Here is a 14,765-nt window from a genome sequence, read left to right as displayed (position 1 = left end):
GAGAACTCTGATCACCGTGAGAAAGGTTATGAGGAAGTCTGTGAAGACTCGTCAGAGATGGCAACGAAAGCGCACGCCCTGCTTCAAGACTTTAACAAAGTCAAGCTTGCAAATTAAGAGTCATCTACAGCCTCACTTTCTACCAAGTCATACCTCAGAGTCTAAACCTCGTGACTACGTGTTCTCATTCCGAAGTTTACACTCTTGTCGACTCATTGCATCCTCCTTGGCTCATAGCACGTCATTCACAACAGAACATCTTCTCCATGGCATCATATAAGCTTTCATAAAAACACCGTGCTTCAACTGTATTGCCAACATAGGGCTCCTCTGTCAAGACAAGAATACTTCGTAAACAAGCTTCATTATAAGCTTCATCAATCGTCCTTCACGCTCTGAATAGACACGTTCACATTCACGCCTTTCCCGCAACACAACGTGTCTTCACATAAACCTCCATCATACCAACCATCACCTATCCAATCCCATCTATCCCTCAATGTATTCCTGTATTCCTCTTGCATCGTAACTCCCATCATCCCCAAGCCACAGCGCCACATCTTAACTTTTCTTTTTCCTCCCATCTTGCTCCACCCGATAAGCTCCCGCTGTCTAACTCCACCACTCACCAGAATCCCTGGCCTGGCCTTGTCCATCCACACTCCCCCCCTCCCCTAGCCAAAGTACACTTTTGGTGAGACGTCACTGGGAATGTACCTTTTTTCGCCAATGGCTTGGTCTCCCCCCGCTGCAACGGCGGCTTCACCCGCACATCAGGTCGAAAAAGGGAACATGCTTAGGTTATGTTCCTTACCTACCCAGAAATATGGCTCACGCTTAACCTCTAGAGGAAGCGAACCGGCCCCCAAAAGGTAGTGTAGGGCTGAAGGGATTTTCTTCCAAGGGCCCTACGTGCATTTGGTCTTGCGACGGGATGTCAGGCAATCTTTTTTTGTCTTTCCATCAATCGGGTCAGCGTTCTCATCGATCTCGCTCATAGACATTTCATCACGAAACATTGCGCTGCAGTAAATGTTTGAATAAACAATTCATTTCTCAATTGTCTAGCTAATCCCTCCAAGAGGGTAATCCAATCTCTGCTCAGGGTCAGAAGGTTGTGCCTCTGCCTAGTAGCGCGCCGGCATACAGTCGATACTCGTTGACCTGAGACCATCCAGTGATGTGCAAGTCCACGGCCTTGAAATAGCCATCACATGTACGCACAACGTTTGCATCCTGGTAATCCAAATAAAATGGCTCCCATCACCCCAGTCTGCTGGGAGGGGCCATACACAAAAACGCCATACATCCATCCATGCTGTACCTCGTTGTCCACAATCTCTCGCCCTTGACAACCTCGAAGATGACATGACTTCAGAGGGGCGAGGTGAACAAGACAAGACCGAAAACCATGATAGAAAATGAAATAAAAGAAAAATGTGGAGTGGTGTGACATGATCGCAAAGGGGTCAGGGTCAGTTATATATGCACTCCGGGTATCATCAAGATAAGAGTCCCTAATGCTATGGTGTATCGCCCAAAGGAGAAAAAGAAATTGTGCCGTGATTCCGATTGATTCTCGTATCCTGATACCCAGCCAGATGGGTTCGGTAGAGAATGATGAGATGAAACGAAATGAAACTCCGATAACAAGCATCGTTGCTCCGAAAGACAAGCGGCAAACAAAGGAAAGCCAGCTTAATCAAGGCCGTGGCGATCGACTTTCAAAAGCGTCCAACTTTGTGAAGGGCACTAGTTCAGCTTGATGTTCTCAAATGGCTCCATCCATTTCTTTTGAAACCAACCGGCTTTATCAAAAGCAGTCCACAGCTTGGAGGCCTTGTTGACATCAATCTTGCAAGCCTGTTGGGCGTCGGTCTTGCGGAAGTCTTTCATTCGCTTATAACAGGAGAGCCTGCTGATGAAGATGCGTCTCTTGCTGGTAAGGTACGTCGCACAGTCAAGTCGCAAATTGCTTGCCAGCGTCAATTCGTCAGGATGAAGAAGATTCTGATGAGGATCGTTGCTGTTGTCGAGTGGTTGCCCCTTCCAGTCAACCTTGAGAACGGTTGATCTGGCGGGGAGCGACTCCAGCGGTGGACAGAAGTTCGGCAGTGCTTCGAAATCCTTGTCTGGGCCTTGAGCGCGAGGTTTCGGCTCGGCGGTGCCATTGACACTGACTTGGGGTGTTGGTCGTTTAGGGCTGTTGGTAGGATGAGCGCGAATAGATCGCTGGGGAGGTTTCTGAACCCGATTATCGGTGCGAGGCCGAGATGTCTTTGCGGCTTTGGCTACCAAGGGACGAGCGCGTGCTTTAGCTTGAGCGATGGCACGATTGTCCTCACGAGCTTGCCTATTTACTTGTAGCATCCATGCCTTTGGGTTGACTTCGTAGTTTTTGTTGAGTTGCGATCGAAACGAAATCACAAGCTCGTAGTCGTTGCGTGTCGGGGGTTGCACCTCAATGAAAATCTTCTCGTCAATGTTCTTTTGTATGTGTTCATCAATCGTTCGACTGTGATCACGATCCTCAAGGGTTGCAAATAGAGGAGTCTGGGCCGGACTGGAAGGCACCTCATCGGATGGGTAGAGGACGGGATCCTGGATTGAGTTTGTTGGCGTCTCGGTGGTGGCCATCGCTCTGTTGCAAGGCGAAATGGGAGGAGACATTGGCATTGGATGCTTTCCTGAAGCGTTCTTGCTAGAGGAGTCGTCGACCTCTCCAGTGTTGTGATGGTGGTGATACACGTTTCCGAAGCTATCGAGAGCTTGATCTGGAGGCGACATCAGACTGCCAATATCCAACTTCCTGGAAGGGATTGAGGCAGGATGGGTTGGAGGACCCATTGCGCTGGGCGTTTGCGCGTTGTGAGGAGAATTGGCCGCCATTGTTGTGCTGTTGTTTGTGCTGTTTGACGGGCCGGATGATGAGAAGGGAAAAGGAAGAGATTGAATAGACGGGAGAGACGAAGTTCGTTCAGTCTGCAATTTGACTGACGAGATTGTATTGTCGTCGAAAGTGGTAGAAGGTTGCATGGCGCAGATAAAGCGAAAGTGGTTTGTCAGCCACGAGATGCAATCAGTCACAATACAATGGCTGTGACGTGGACAATAGATAGTGTGGCGAAACCGTTGAAACCCTGTAGAACAATCTAAATGGGCGAGGGGCTCTCAATTAATAGGCTCAAACGAAAAGCCTGAATAAGCCCGAATGAGTCTTGTCGACTTTGTTTGCGTATGCCCAACCCAAAAGTGTATGTAAGTGCGCTGTCAGTGACTGGATGGGCGCCTAGACCAGAGTAGGCAGCAACAGGGCGGCGAAACTGGAGGGGGGGCGAGGGGGGCGGAGTTATAAGGAGGGGGGGTGTGAGATCTTGAGGAGACCCTCCTAGTCTTTTGGTGCTTGTGAGTAAGATGTGAGGAGTTGTAGCGCAGGACTGTCGACCCAAGGCAGCGGAGTTTGCTTCGGCGTTTAGTGACGAATTGCCTTTACCTCCGAGACGAATTGAAGAGTGCCAAAGATGCGTCCTTCTTTGAAAGTGGAAAGGGCAGTTCTTATTAGAACGCTGAGCCCAGAGTGATTCGAGTGTGTAAGTGCACGTAGGTGCAATTGTCAATGCTGATATGGGTATGGGGTGATAGGAGTGTCTGGGCACTCAACAGGCGGGGCCAGGGGTACATTCAATGGGGGACAACCGTATGACTGTAAAAGTGCAGTACAATTCAATTGTTGCAAGTCGACATGCGATTGTCGATAAGGGCGAATGAGTAGAGTGAGAGGTGCAAAGCAATGGGGCCTCAACAGAGATTCCCAAGGAAGATAGAAGGCTCCGAAAAAAAACAGTAATAGGGCCGGGGGTTGTTCGATCTGTGGGACGGGCACCGTACCAGACCGTATGACTTTTGAAAGCAATGACTCTCGAGCCAGTCGAATGGGCAATTAGTTTGGCCGCGACCTGACGACTTTTGAGGGTCGGTCGAGAGCTTGATGATGTGGCAGAGAAGCAAAAGCAGCCTATATGCCTGCCAGGTTGTCAATGGCTGAAGACGGGGATCACTGAATGGCCTGGGGCGCAGCGGGCAAAGAGAGACAGTTTTCCTGATGGATTCCAGGGCGAGTTCGCAGGTATCTGAACTGGCCTGAAGTTTGCTTGAGAAAAACAATTGTAGAGGTAGAATGCTCTCTCGGGCATAACCAGAAGATATATATAGCCAGGAGCGACGAGAGTTTGCGCGCGTGTGCGCATGCAAAAACGACAATACACGCCAGACAACAGAAAGTTAATAGAGGTAGCCAGAGTATGATGATGCTATCATAACAAAAGTATATCTTGCGTGAGTTTGTGATAGAGCAGATGTAGTTCGCTCAATTATGTGAGCGCAGCAATGCTAAGCGTGTAGAGAAGAGTTTAAGATGGAGGAAGCAAAGCAAAGAAAGGAGTCGCCTTTGTCTGGGCTCGGTAACAAGCCAGCACTGGCGCCAATGACGGACTCTTCCCTGTGCTTTAAATGGATGTCCAATTGGGGATAAATTGGGTTGCAATCGAACTTGCTACACGCTCGCAATGAATTGGAAGTTACGGTCCCTTTCCGTTGGTGAGGGCGTCAGAGCAGGAACCACTGTGACGACTGTGCGCTTGACAAGTAGTATCTCTGGTTAGGTTGACTTGATTGATCGATTGATTGGTTTGTTAACAAGCAGCTCAGACTCAAAGTCTTTAGGAGAGTGGGCGCGAGTGGGGGGCCAGTGGAACGAGATGTCGATTGATTGATGGATTGATACTCAAAGACGATTATTAGAGCGTGGTTAAAACGTCGCAGTGTGGGTAACAGAGCGCAAAGGGTCCATTAGCCAGTTACGAGCTCGTGCGATGTTGCAGGAGTCGTAGAAGTGAAGGAAGAGGGAAACCAGAAGAAAAGAAGGAAAGAAAACGAATGGCACTGAAAGGCGCGTGCCATGATTGATATGAATTGGATTGCTACTAACACAATACGCCCAGATGCTCGCAATCAATGGCTCCTACTCACTCACAGACAGTCTCACTCTCACTCACACCCAACACAGTCGGGTGGCGTCCTGTGGAAACGGAGGGAGATGGACGGGAAGGAGGGTGTCAGGATAGGGAGTGGAAGATCACTGCGGAGTGTGATTAGTAAAACAAACGTGAATTTTGACGCAGCCACAATCAAATGTGACAATGCAACGATGCAAAACTGGTTAATGGCACACCCCTATTCATGCATAACCAGTCTCCTTTGTTTCAATGGCTTTCATCAATGCCTGAAAATGGACGCTTTGTATCGTCCAATGGATATCTCAATTCAGCAGCCTTCTTTCACCCTTGCAACAGCTCGAATGACTAGAGGCTCATTCCTTTTCCTTTCCAGGCCCCCGGTGAGTGACTGCCTGCAGGCTGCACTCGCGCGGGTTTAGCTGCAGCTCACTCAGACTCACCTCGGATGCTAAACATTGGGACCCATGAATAGAAGTGGATCCAAGCTCAGATAGACGTTGCGACGGGCATTATTCTGGAAGCATAACCCATTGTGTGAGTATGAACGTTTTGGAGATGCTTCAATTCACAAAAGTTTATCAATTGACAAGAGCTTGTATCAATTGAGTCACACAGTTACTTTTCTTCCAATGTCGCAATCCCAATCACCTATCTGGTACTCCGTACTCAGCAGTCATGCGTGATCGTGCACAGGTCATCAGGGACCTCTCCTTAGCCACGGGAGGGGTGACCTCACTGGAACTTGAATACCGCTAGTGGGTGATTGACGGACGGTGACGGGCTGACCTGACCCTTCCCAAAATATCCCACCGTCTTGAAACTGGATCACGGGGGGGAAGGTGTGAGTGAGTGAGGTCTTCCTCCTTCCCTTCCATCAGAGTGAGTGCCTTGCCTTCCTCTACCTACCAACCTTTTCTTGTATTAGTTCAAGTAAGCTCTCAATTACAAACCATTTCTCATCCCGTCACTTTTCTGCCCTGCTTTGCCCTCTGACTCATGCCATTGTCCAATCCATCGTTACCTAGTCAGTGCAATTGGCAATTCGCCATTTTGACTCGGTCATTTCCCTGACTGACATCCGAGAGCTTCGGCCAGGAATTGGACAATGAAGTCAATTCCACCAAGGAATTCTGGAATAGGGTGAGTGGAGAATAATGAGGTAGCAGATCAGAGAGAAGCTCAACTTAATTTGAACAGAACCGACAATTTGCTTCAACCAACAGCCCCTACCCAGCACCGAGATTCAATAACGGAGCAATGTCAAAGAACCGTGTCGTGGGTACGCGAGGCGAGCAACGGGAACGGGCCCCAGTTTCACGGATACGGTAATCAGTCCAGCGTCTCCACAGAATGAGCATCCCATCATTAGTGGTCACCAAGATGCGATATCCCGCTATGTTTTCTCACGGTATACAAGCGAGACGCTGCGTTCTCGCTCTGCCTCAGCCCAAACCGCAGTCTCAATGTATGAGGCTGGCTTGCTGTCTCTGTTGGCCAAGAAGTGGTGATGCCAGGAGTTCGTCCACCATTACAGCCTTGGTATGCAGCATGTAGGTACACATCCCAACTAACCCATTTAGCCATCCGTCATGTCCTTCGAGGCGCTGAGTGGCTTGGTCAGAACTGGTAACGTCCACGAGGCCAGGCGCCAAATCTCCCAACCCCAGCTAGTTCCGAGCTTGGTATGGTCCATCTTCCTGTTCCTACAGAAGTCTCCGGGCAAGAGATCTGGCCTGCGTTTGTTTGGCGGCAGATGCGCGTCCCTACATAAACACATGCTCATATCTGGTCGATCATGATGCCATCTGAACTTTGGAAGATCACACGGGGGCCTTTGCGACACCATCACTGATTATCTTCAACTAGGTACGCTAACTCCCACGTTCCTCACCTACATAGGTAGTAGCCACTACACTGCAATGTACTCACTTGCACTTCTGCTTCTCGTCGATGAGCCAAACTCATCTTATTACCCCTCCTTCCTTTCTCTCACCTCCCTAGGCAAATCACGATCGCGACAGTGCCTACATAACGCCTAATATCTGAGGGGCGTGTGGTTTCTGCGTGTGACGGTTCATGTCTTGAATCAGCCCTCCTCTTGCTCGCTGCCCGACGCCCAATTAACCAAGAATGTTGAGCGCCGACTCTGGTTCCGCTGGCTGCGACTTTCTTATTTGTGAGTGCGAGACTAACAGGCTGTTATCTCACCGGTTGTCTTGACTTGCGGTCTGGCTTGACCAGTCTTGCCAACCTCGCCTACTCAAATCACTCTGCCTGCCTCAGCCCACTGCCTACCGTAACAGGCTCATGCTCGCGAGCGAGGTGGCAGGCTGAGCTGATATATGCATACCTCGCAATCTATGGCGACTGCATTCACGTTTGTGGATATTCAAGGATACAACCGGCCAATTCGCGCGCATTCGCGGAGCATCTGTCGTCTTCAACTCTCGTGGCTACCCGCTTGGTACTCTGCATCTCGTCAATCGTTCCCGCATCCGGATTCCCATTTCCAGACCCTTTGTTTCGGCCCTGAAGGGCCCTGAAGATTGCTTGTTGGGGAAACCCAGCGACCAACCCCACCATGCAACAGAGTCGTAACTTTTCTGACCGGGTGTTCATTCTCTTTAATCGATGTCGGCTCATGATTCAATTAGTCCCTGACTGGCGTAGACATTGCAGCGCAAGAAAGGAACATCAATAAAGTCCACCATTGAGTTGGCGATCGGTCAACAGCCATCGATTTCACAATTGGACATGCAGCAAAACTCCTTCTCGCGTTGTCATCTAGGACTATTCTGTGTAAGTCGTTGGGTGTTAGCCGATACCAACTGGCGGCCTCACAGCTGTCGTCCTCAAATTACGTGGCTCTCGACAGATGGCAATATCAGACGACCATCGTTCTACCATCAATTGCTCTTCAAATTCACATTTGAGCGCCAATTCAATGTTCATTATTCACACAATTGTGTACATACATATCGCTATGTTGCTTTCTCAGGCTTTGGGCTTCTCTCCCCCCACACCGAATTGATGTGAGTCACAGGATATGGAGAAACAGGCTTGGTCTCCTGCAGGAGCAGACTAACGAGACCAAAACGAGACCTGGCACCAAGTCATGTCGGGTCTAGTGTCTTGGCTGGTTTGGGGGCGACTCAGACCAGGGGGGAGTGAATTATCGATAAGGAGTTTGAGGCCCCGGTGCGTTTGGGCTTCTGGAAGGATTGCTGATTGGTGAACTTTAGCGTTCAATGATGGATTGAGTTGTTGAAGAAGATGATGGCATGATGGCATTTGCATCATGGTCAAATACTAACGTCATCATCTCTCGATGACATGAGATGGTTTTCTTTGTTGGATCCGAAAGTAGCATGAGGTATGTTGGCTTGTCGTGGTAATTCCCAACAATGACACAGTCAGGGTATGGGCAAAATTGTCCAACACTTTGGTCAGCTTGAGACAGAGTGCTCCATCGGGTGAGCCGGACACTTCATATCAGCATTGCCCCAAGAGAGCGCAATTGCGTGGCCTAATTGACGGAGTAAAGCCTGACAAATCCCGAACGGAGCTGGGCAATCGCTGTAGTAAAGCCGAAACGAAACTCCATACCATTTTAAGGTGTAAGCCTGAGGCAAAGCCATCATCATGAGGGATTCGCAAAGCAATGAGAGGAATTACGATACGAGGATTCTGTGTCTGAGCTCAACCCAATTTGCAATATGATCACATCAGCAACAACGGAGGAAATCCGAGCCGAGCAACCAAGCGAACTGTCAATACCGAGGTGGGACATGCGTATCTAGCTTGATGGTCGGCAACCTTGGCTTCATATTGCTACTATTGAAGTTAACGAGCTGCACACCTCCCTCTACTGCGATTCTCAATCAGAGACAAGGTGGGAAGGACAATTGATACCCGCTTCCGAATATTTATCGATAGCAAATGGATATTCCCCAGAGTTTGGCAGCGGGTGTTACAGATGAACTAACCAGGTTCCCCACCATTGGCCTTGGATCGTCAACCGGCGCCTCTGGCAGGTGAGCAGTGGCGGGAGCACATGACAAGGCATGGTGGGATTGGCTTCTCAGTTCTTTTGATAACGAAATGCTGGTTTATCACTGATTCACTTGCGTAGGGTCCAAATGCAAGACATGCGTTGCAACAAGCAAGGCAAGTTGACGGGGTTTGCAATGGCAGATAGCATCTGCCCTCCATTTCCGCTCGTAAAGGCTGGTAGCAGAGTCGGGACGACGGCCTACCGCGCTTCCAATCTCTAATGGCATGGATGGTTGTGAAACGGCCCGCTCGGCGCGTGTATCCTCCGTCCCATCCATTCCGTCTTCTCAATCGGTGGTGGCTGATCACCATCCGTCGTGGTGGTGGCCGCCCTCACTCTGAAGGCTCACCTATGGGGGCTGCTCTTGGATGTGAGAGGACCATAGGCTCAAGAAAGGGTGCGTCTGAGTCCGGAGGCTGGAGTCAAGAGGCTCACGAGGCATGTCCCGTGAAACGTCACCCGTCCCCATATCGCGCTGCTACCATGCTACCATATATCATTTGACCGCTTTGGTCTGAGACAATACAGTGGGCAATTCTGTGCGTGAGTTTGAGACGTGATAGTCTGAGCGCATGAATCTCGGGCAGAAGCAATTCTGGCACCCACTTCGCATCGCAGGATCGGAGAAATGAAAGGGCGTAGTCTATCCCAACATCCTGGATCATTCGGGAAGTTAACGAAGTGCTCAGCGTGCTGCGCGTCGGCAAGTCATCAGCACTGTCTCAGTGTCTAAACTGTCTATCAACTCCACATACGAGACTAATGCTGGTGACCAACGGAAAATAGTTGGAGGCGCCAAGGACATCGGCCTGTGCGACGGTGAAGACCAATGTCATTCATTGACTGCAAGGGCGGTCAACATTGAGGCATCTTTTACCCATCTCCCTTCTCTAGTGACAGAGAAGGGATATCAACGGATGCATCAAACCAAGGAAACTGGCGAGTCGTGCAGTTGAAGCTCACGACATTTGGATCCAATGCGATCTAGACTACCTCAAGCATCCATCAAATGCTGGGCGAAAGACGTCATTCAAATGCTCGTCACAGGGGCCAGTCTCTGACGGGTGTGTTAGTGGAGGGACCCTGCCACTCTAAAGATGTCTTCCAGTGAACTGTTGGTTCGCTTCCATGGTTCTGTGATGCCCGGCGCGACCCCGCGATAGAGGGGTCAAATTGACTCAACTCTTCTAATCGACAATTGAGATATTATGCCTCACTTGTCGACTTTCTCGAAGTGGTTGCCATGACTGGAGTGTCTATATCACGAAATTGGGCTCACAATTGTTTATTCAGGCGCCTACAGCGTCAACACCAAATAGAGAGTGTCAAATGTCTTGTCTTGTCTTGCTCTCCAATTTGATTGACACCCACGCGACGGGATACCATGCCTCGGTTTCGGGCCTCCACCTCTTGGCTTGCTTGAGATGGGTTGAATCGAGCAATGGAACCTGGAACCCGTCTTTGCAGCGTTATTTTCTTTTTCCCTTCGGCATTTGTAACGCAAAGAAACGGTGAGAGATATTGATCCACCGTCTTAGTTCTAGACGCCAACCACTCACACCGTCCCCGTCCGTTGTGCCCCTCGAAATCGGCCCTCCGTTTCCCTTTTTTTCCAACGTGCCGTCTCTCGGTTCGGCCAATCTCAGGCGGCGGTTGGTATATCGCCCGCCTTGTTGAGCGGCTAAGGCAGATTCGGGCCGCGTGCACGGGTGGTTTTGTCAAATTCAATTCGATTCACTTCAGGTCTTCCTCGGATTTGAGTATCTGGCCGGTCAAAAACAAGGCTCTAATGGCTCCCTGCTCAGGTATCACTTTACTAAAGAAATTGATCACTTGACGATTGCTTCTCTTGACTTCAATGTTATTGAACAACTACTCCTGCTCCGCATATCAAAAACCATGATAATCACACTCCCTCCCTTCACTCAACTTCTCCGCCTGAAAAGAAGCATCTCCACTATGATCCATAGCCAAAAGACAACTCAACTCCATAACGGACGGCCCCACTGAGGTACCTCAAATCCCTCCCCGTCTTCTGGGTCTGGTTCCTAGACTTGACTAGACACAGCAAAGACCCCTCTATCTTTGCCATGTGAAAGTCGAACCCCTCGCGTCTAGTGGGGGTTCTCACTTTACGCGGTTACGAACAGCGGCAACGTGCAGTTTCTACGAATATCGTACGGACAATTTGATGCTACCCAATGGGACCGAGCATTCGCCTCTGGTCATCTATCGTCTTCTATTTTTTGCCTCTTAGTACTGAGAGCAAACGTACGGTGAAGATGCAGGAAGCCAGTGTGGCGTACACTGATTCTGGAGGCAGGACTGGAAAAGAAAAGAAAAGAAAAGAAAAGGCTGTCAGGTAAACCGTAGCACTGCATTTGAGGCGTTATCCCGTCAATTCGAGCGGGATGCAATTGGCGTAGCTGATACGCTGGCAGAAGCAACATCCTTGGTCAATCGAGCAACTCAGCGTGTCAGCTTCTGCTTGGGCGCAGTGAACCAATGGTCCTGTGTAACGCGTCTACCGTTTGGAATGGCAAGGTGCAATTGATAGCTACCGGTACTGTCTACTCCGTAGGTCTCTCGCCTCTTCCCTTGTTTCCTCTGATGCGCTGTCAGTACGACCTTGGTTTTGTTTCATGCCGTGGAGCCATAATGCATGACATGATATGCAATACCAATTTAGCTGGGGCTTCTCCCAGTAAACTTCCGGCGCTTTATTGACTCAACTGAATGGATGTCGTTTCAGAAACGAGGGGCCTTTGAAGATCTCCCCTTTCAAAGGACGATTTCTATTTGCGGCGCTGGGATAGTCGCTACTCTAAGCTTTTTGACAAGTCATCCCAGCTGGCCTCAGGTTTGGGGATGCTACGCCGGAGAGAGTTTGGCTTCTTACAGCCACCCCCTGACGAGATGCGGATGCGGTTTTTGTACGACCTGGGTTTTGGAGTTGCCTTGTTTTATTGAATTGGCTTTTCATGCCGTTCAATAAACTCCAGCTAGCAAAGGGAGGTGCCTGACGCCGCTTCAGCCTTGAGGCGTCATGCTAGCCAGTCGCCGTGAAGGACGATCCGTCGGCGGGAATGTCGCTCAGAGTTTAATCGTAACGCCCGAGCAATAGGCTATCAATTGTCGCAATTGCTATCTCAGAGCCAATCGATATATTTCGTGCCGTTGCTCGTATCGAGATGTCTGCCAAGTTTGTATTTGCTTTTGCGTCAGCCAGGCTTGCTAGGACTTTTCAGCCGTGCTGCCTTGACCCAGGAGCCTCAACTGAAGACGATTGGTTTGTGGTGGTGGCTTCCAGGACTATCAGAGAGGCTCTTCCCACGCTCCCAGGCGGTGTGAGTTCCACAGCGCCGCGATTCTCAGCATGCCACGGATGGCCGGAAATTCTCCCCTGGAGCGTGGCGTGAACTGGAGGCGGCGGCGATTGCCATTGCCGGCAAAGTCACGACACAATCTCCTGTTGCGCGTGTCCCAATGTGGTCATGGTAATGCTTCTTCTGGCCCGTCTCATTTGACGGCGTGAGGCAATTGGGATCACGTAAAGTCGTAGACCATCAGGCTCTCGCGACCGTCTCGTGCCTCTTTGAGAACGATGACCATCTCATCATCGAAGCCAACCCAATTCCTGCGGTCCTCCCACTCAGCCCTTGGCGCGGATGTAGGGCTGTCTGCGTCATCGGTTGGCTGCCTGCTCGTAGGTCGTACCTCGATGCTGCTGCCTCCGACGCGGCCCTCCAGCTCCCATACGCGGATCTCGTCTCCTCGCGTGCTAATGCTCACGGCTTTACCCCGCGGTGTGATCTCCGCATCTGAGATGCCTGATGTGTGGCCCCAAAGGCGGATACCCGGGGACAGTGATAGGGATGTCGCGGTTGAGGTGCAGAGGTATAGGACGAGAGTGTTGTCGGGCAGTGTGGCGAGGAGATACGGGTGGCTGTAGCAAAGGGTCGTAAGCTCTGATCGTGACTCATTGGTTAGAGGAGACTCAGCGCCGCCAGAGGCTGTAATGGGGAGCGTCGATGCGAGGCGAGAGGATAGTGTGTCGACGCCGGAGCCATCGGGTGACGGCGTTATCAGTAAGTCCTGAACGCCGATGCACCAGCCGTCACGGACGGAGAAGGTGTAGGCGATAGAGGCGCTCACGGAGGACGACATGCGCCGTATCGATAGAGCGAGTGGTAAGTGGGTAGTGTGCGACTTGAGCGATGTGAGGAGGTATGGAGGCGGTAGGATCGCGCTCGCTGGTTTCTCTGTCGCTTCTGATGGCGGTTCATCATTGACACCATTCGCAGAGTCATCCGAGGCTTTGTTAGCTGGGCGGTTGAATGTATAGAGCGATATTAAGCCTGCTGTCGTCGCTGTTAGGACATAAGGATATCCACAAGCGACAGCGACAAGTTCCCCGTTGCAACTCTTCTCATGCCGATATCTCCGTATTAATTCTTGTCGCTCGAGGTTCAACCGCCAGAGTCCGAAACCGCCGTCTGCGAATCCCACCACGATATCCACCACTGTTCCAGAACCGCTTTCGTCCACCGCAAGTGATGTCGGCGCATTATCGTCGCTTTCGTCTTCCTCGTGTAAGTCGATCTGCGCAATCGGTCGTCGTGTTCGAAGATCCCATACGCGCAGTCCAGCTTCCGAATCAGCCGTTATAGCAATACCCTCCACGACCTTGACCAACGTCCTCTTTTGTCCTCCATTCTCATCCGTCGCATCTCGCACGCTGACCTCCTCCACGGCGCATTTTCCTCTAGCCCAGTTGTGACGTAGCTTATACTGTCTCTTCCAGTCGACACTCTCGGTCTTACTAGTCTCCCTTAGAACCTCATCCTCCGGCGCTCTTCCCTTCCGTCCATCTGCCCACACAGCTCGTCGCGAAGAATATTGTAACTTCGTGCCTCCAGCTCCACCGAGTCGAAATCCAGGTATACGTAGAGCGCGCGGTAGAACAAAGCGCTCGTAGTAATGTTCGCGCCAGAGATGAGGATCCGAAGCAAGGCGGTAAAGACGCTGTGAAGTGGGGGAGATGTCGAGTAGCTCTGACGACGAGAGGAAGGATAATATTCGCAGTAGAAGTTCGGAGGATATCGTGGTGAAAATATCGCGAGAAAGTGGGTTATATGCCGCGTTTGCGAAACGTAAACGTTTTGAAGGCCGAGGTTGAGATACTTCTTGTGGTTCGGAGGGTTCTTCGGTCGGAGGGAGCTTACGTTTCGGCATTTTTGGCGGATCGAGTGCGCTGCGCAGGACGAACCTGCGGACAGCTATATAGAGCCTAGAGGAGAAAGAAAATGGGGGATTAGAGAGATGTTGGCGAAGCTTTGAGGTTGGTAGGATAAAGAAATAAAATGTCGGTGGCGATCGACGGTCGGCGGTTGACCGGAGCTTGGTCGTGTTGAGCTTACCCTGTACAAGTCAGTGTTCAAGGAATTTCGGAGTTTAGCACCAAATTACTTCACTCATCAATATATGATTGCGATACGGATCCAGGGATGGCTTATGTGATATTGCTCACGTCAATCAAATGCGCAGCTAAACACTTCGTGGTTCACAAGTAAAAGCCATCGCATAATGGTGGAACATTCGTTGCTGTGAAAAGCACCGACTTCACATCGTGCACATCAACATGCTAGTTGATCATCATATTGGCTTATATTGCTGATGCATTCATGCGTATCTAC

At 50.5% G+C, this 14,765-nt stretch overlaps 2 protein-coding genes across 2 annotated transcripts; both read right to left on the bottom strand.

Moving 5' to 3' along the window:
• Positions 1–1,752: 1,752 nt before the first annotated feature.
• BKA55DRAFT_598665 (uncharacterized protein) lies at positions 1,753–3,036 on the bottom strand (the record flags this gene model as incomplete). Its single annotated transcript, XM_046196275.1, has 1 exon — positions 1,753–3,036. One exon carries the CDS (start codon positions 3,034–3,036, stop codon positions 1,753–1,755), a length of 1,284 nt encoding a protein of 427 aa, XP_046043066.1.
• A 9,579-nt stretch (positions 3,037–12,615) lies between these two features.
• Positions 12,616–14,304, bottom strand: BKA55DRAFT_696361 (uncharacterized protein; the record flags this gene model as incomplete). Its single annotated transcript, XM_046200253.1, has 1 exon — positions 12,616–14,304. One exon carries the CDS (start codon positions 14,302–14,304, stop codon positions 12,616–12,618), a length of 1,689 nt encoding a protein of 562 aa, XP_046043065.1.
• Between the last annotated feature and the right edge of the window lie 461 nt (positions 14,305–14,765).

Source organism: Fusarium redolens, assembly GCF_020744475.1.
Source record: "Fusarium redolens strain MPI-CAGE-AT-0023 chromosome Unknown BKA55scaffold_22, whole genome shotgun sequence".
Taxonomy (NCBI): Eukaryota; Fungi; Ascomycota; class Sordariomycetes; order Hypocreales; family Nectriaceae; genus Fusarium; species Fusarium redolens.
Note: the sequence above shows the minus strand (reverse complement) of the source record. Positions and strands in the feature narration are given on the sequence as shown.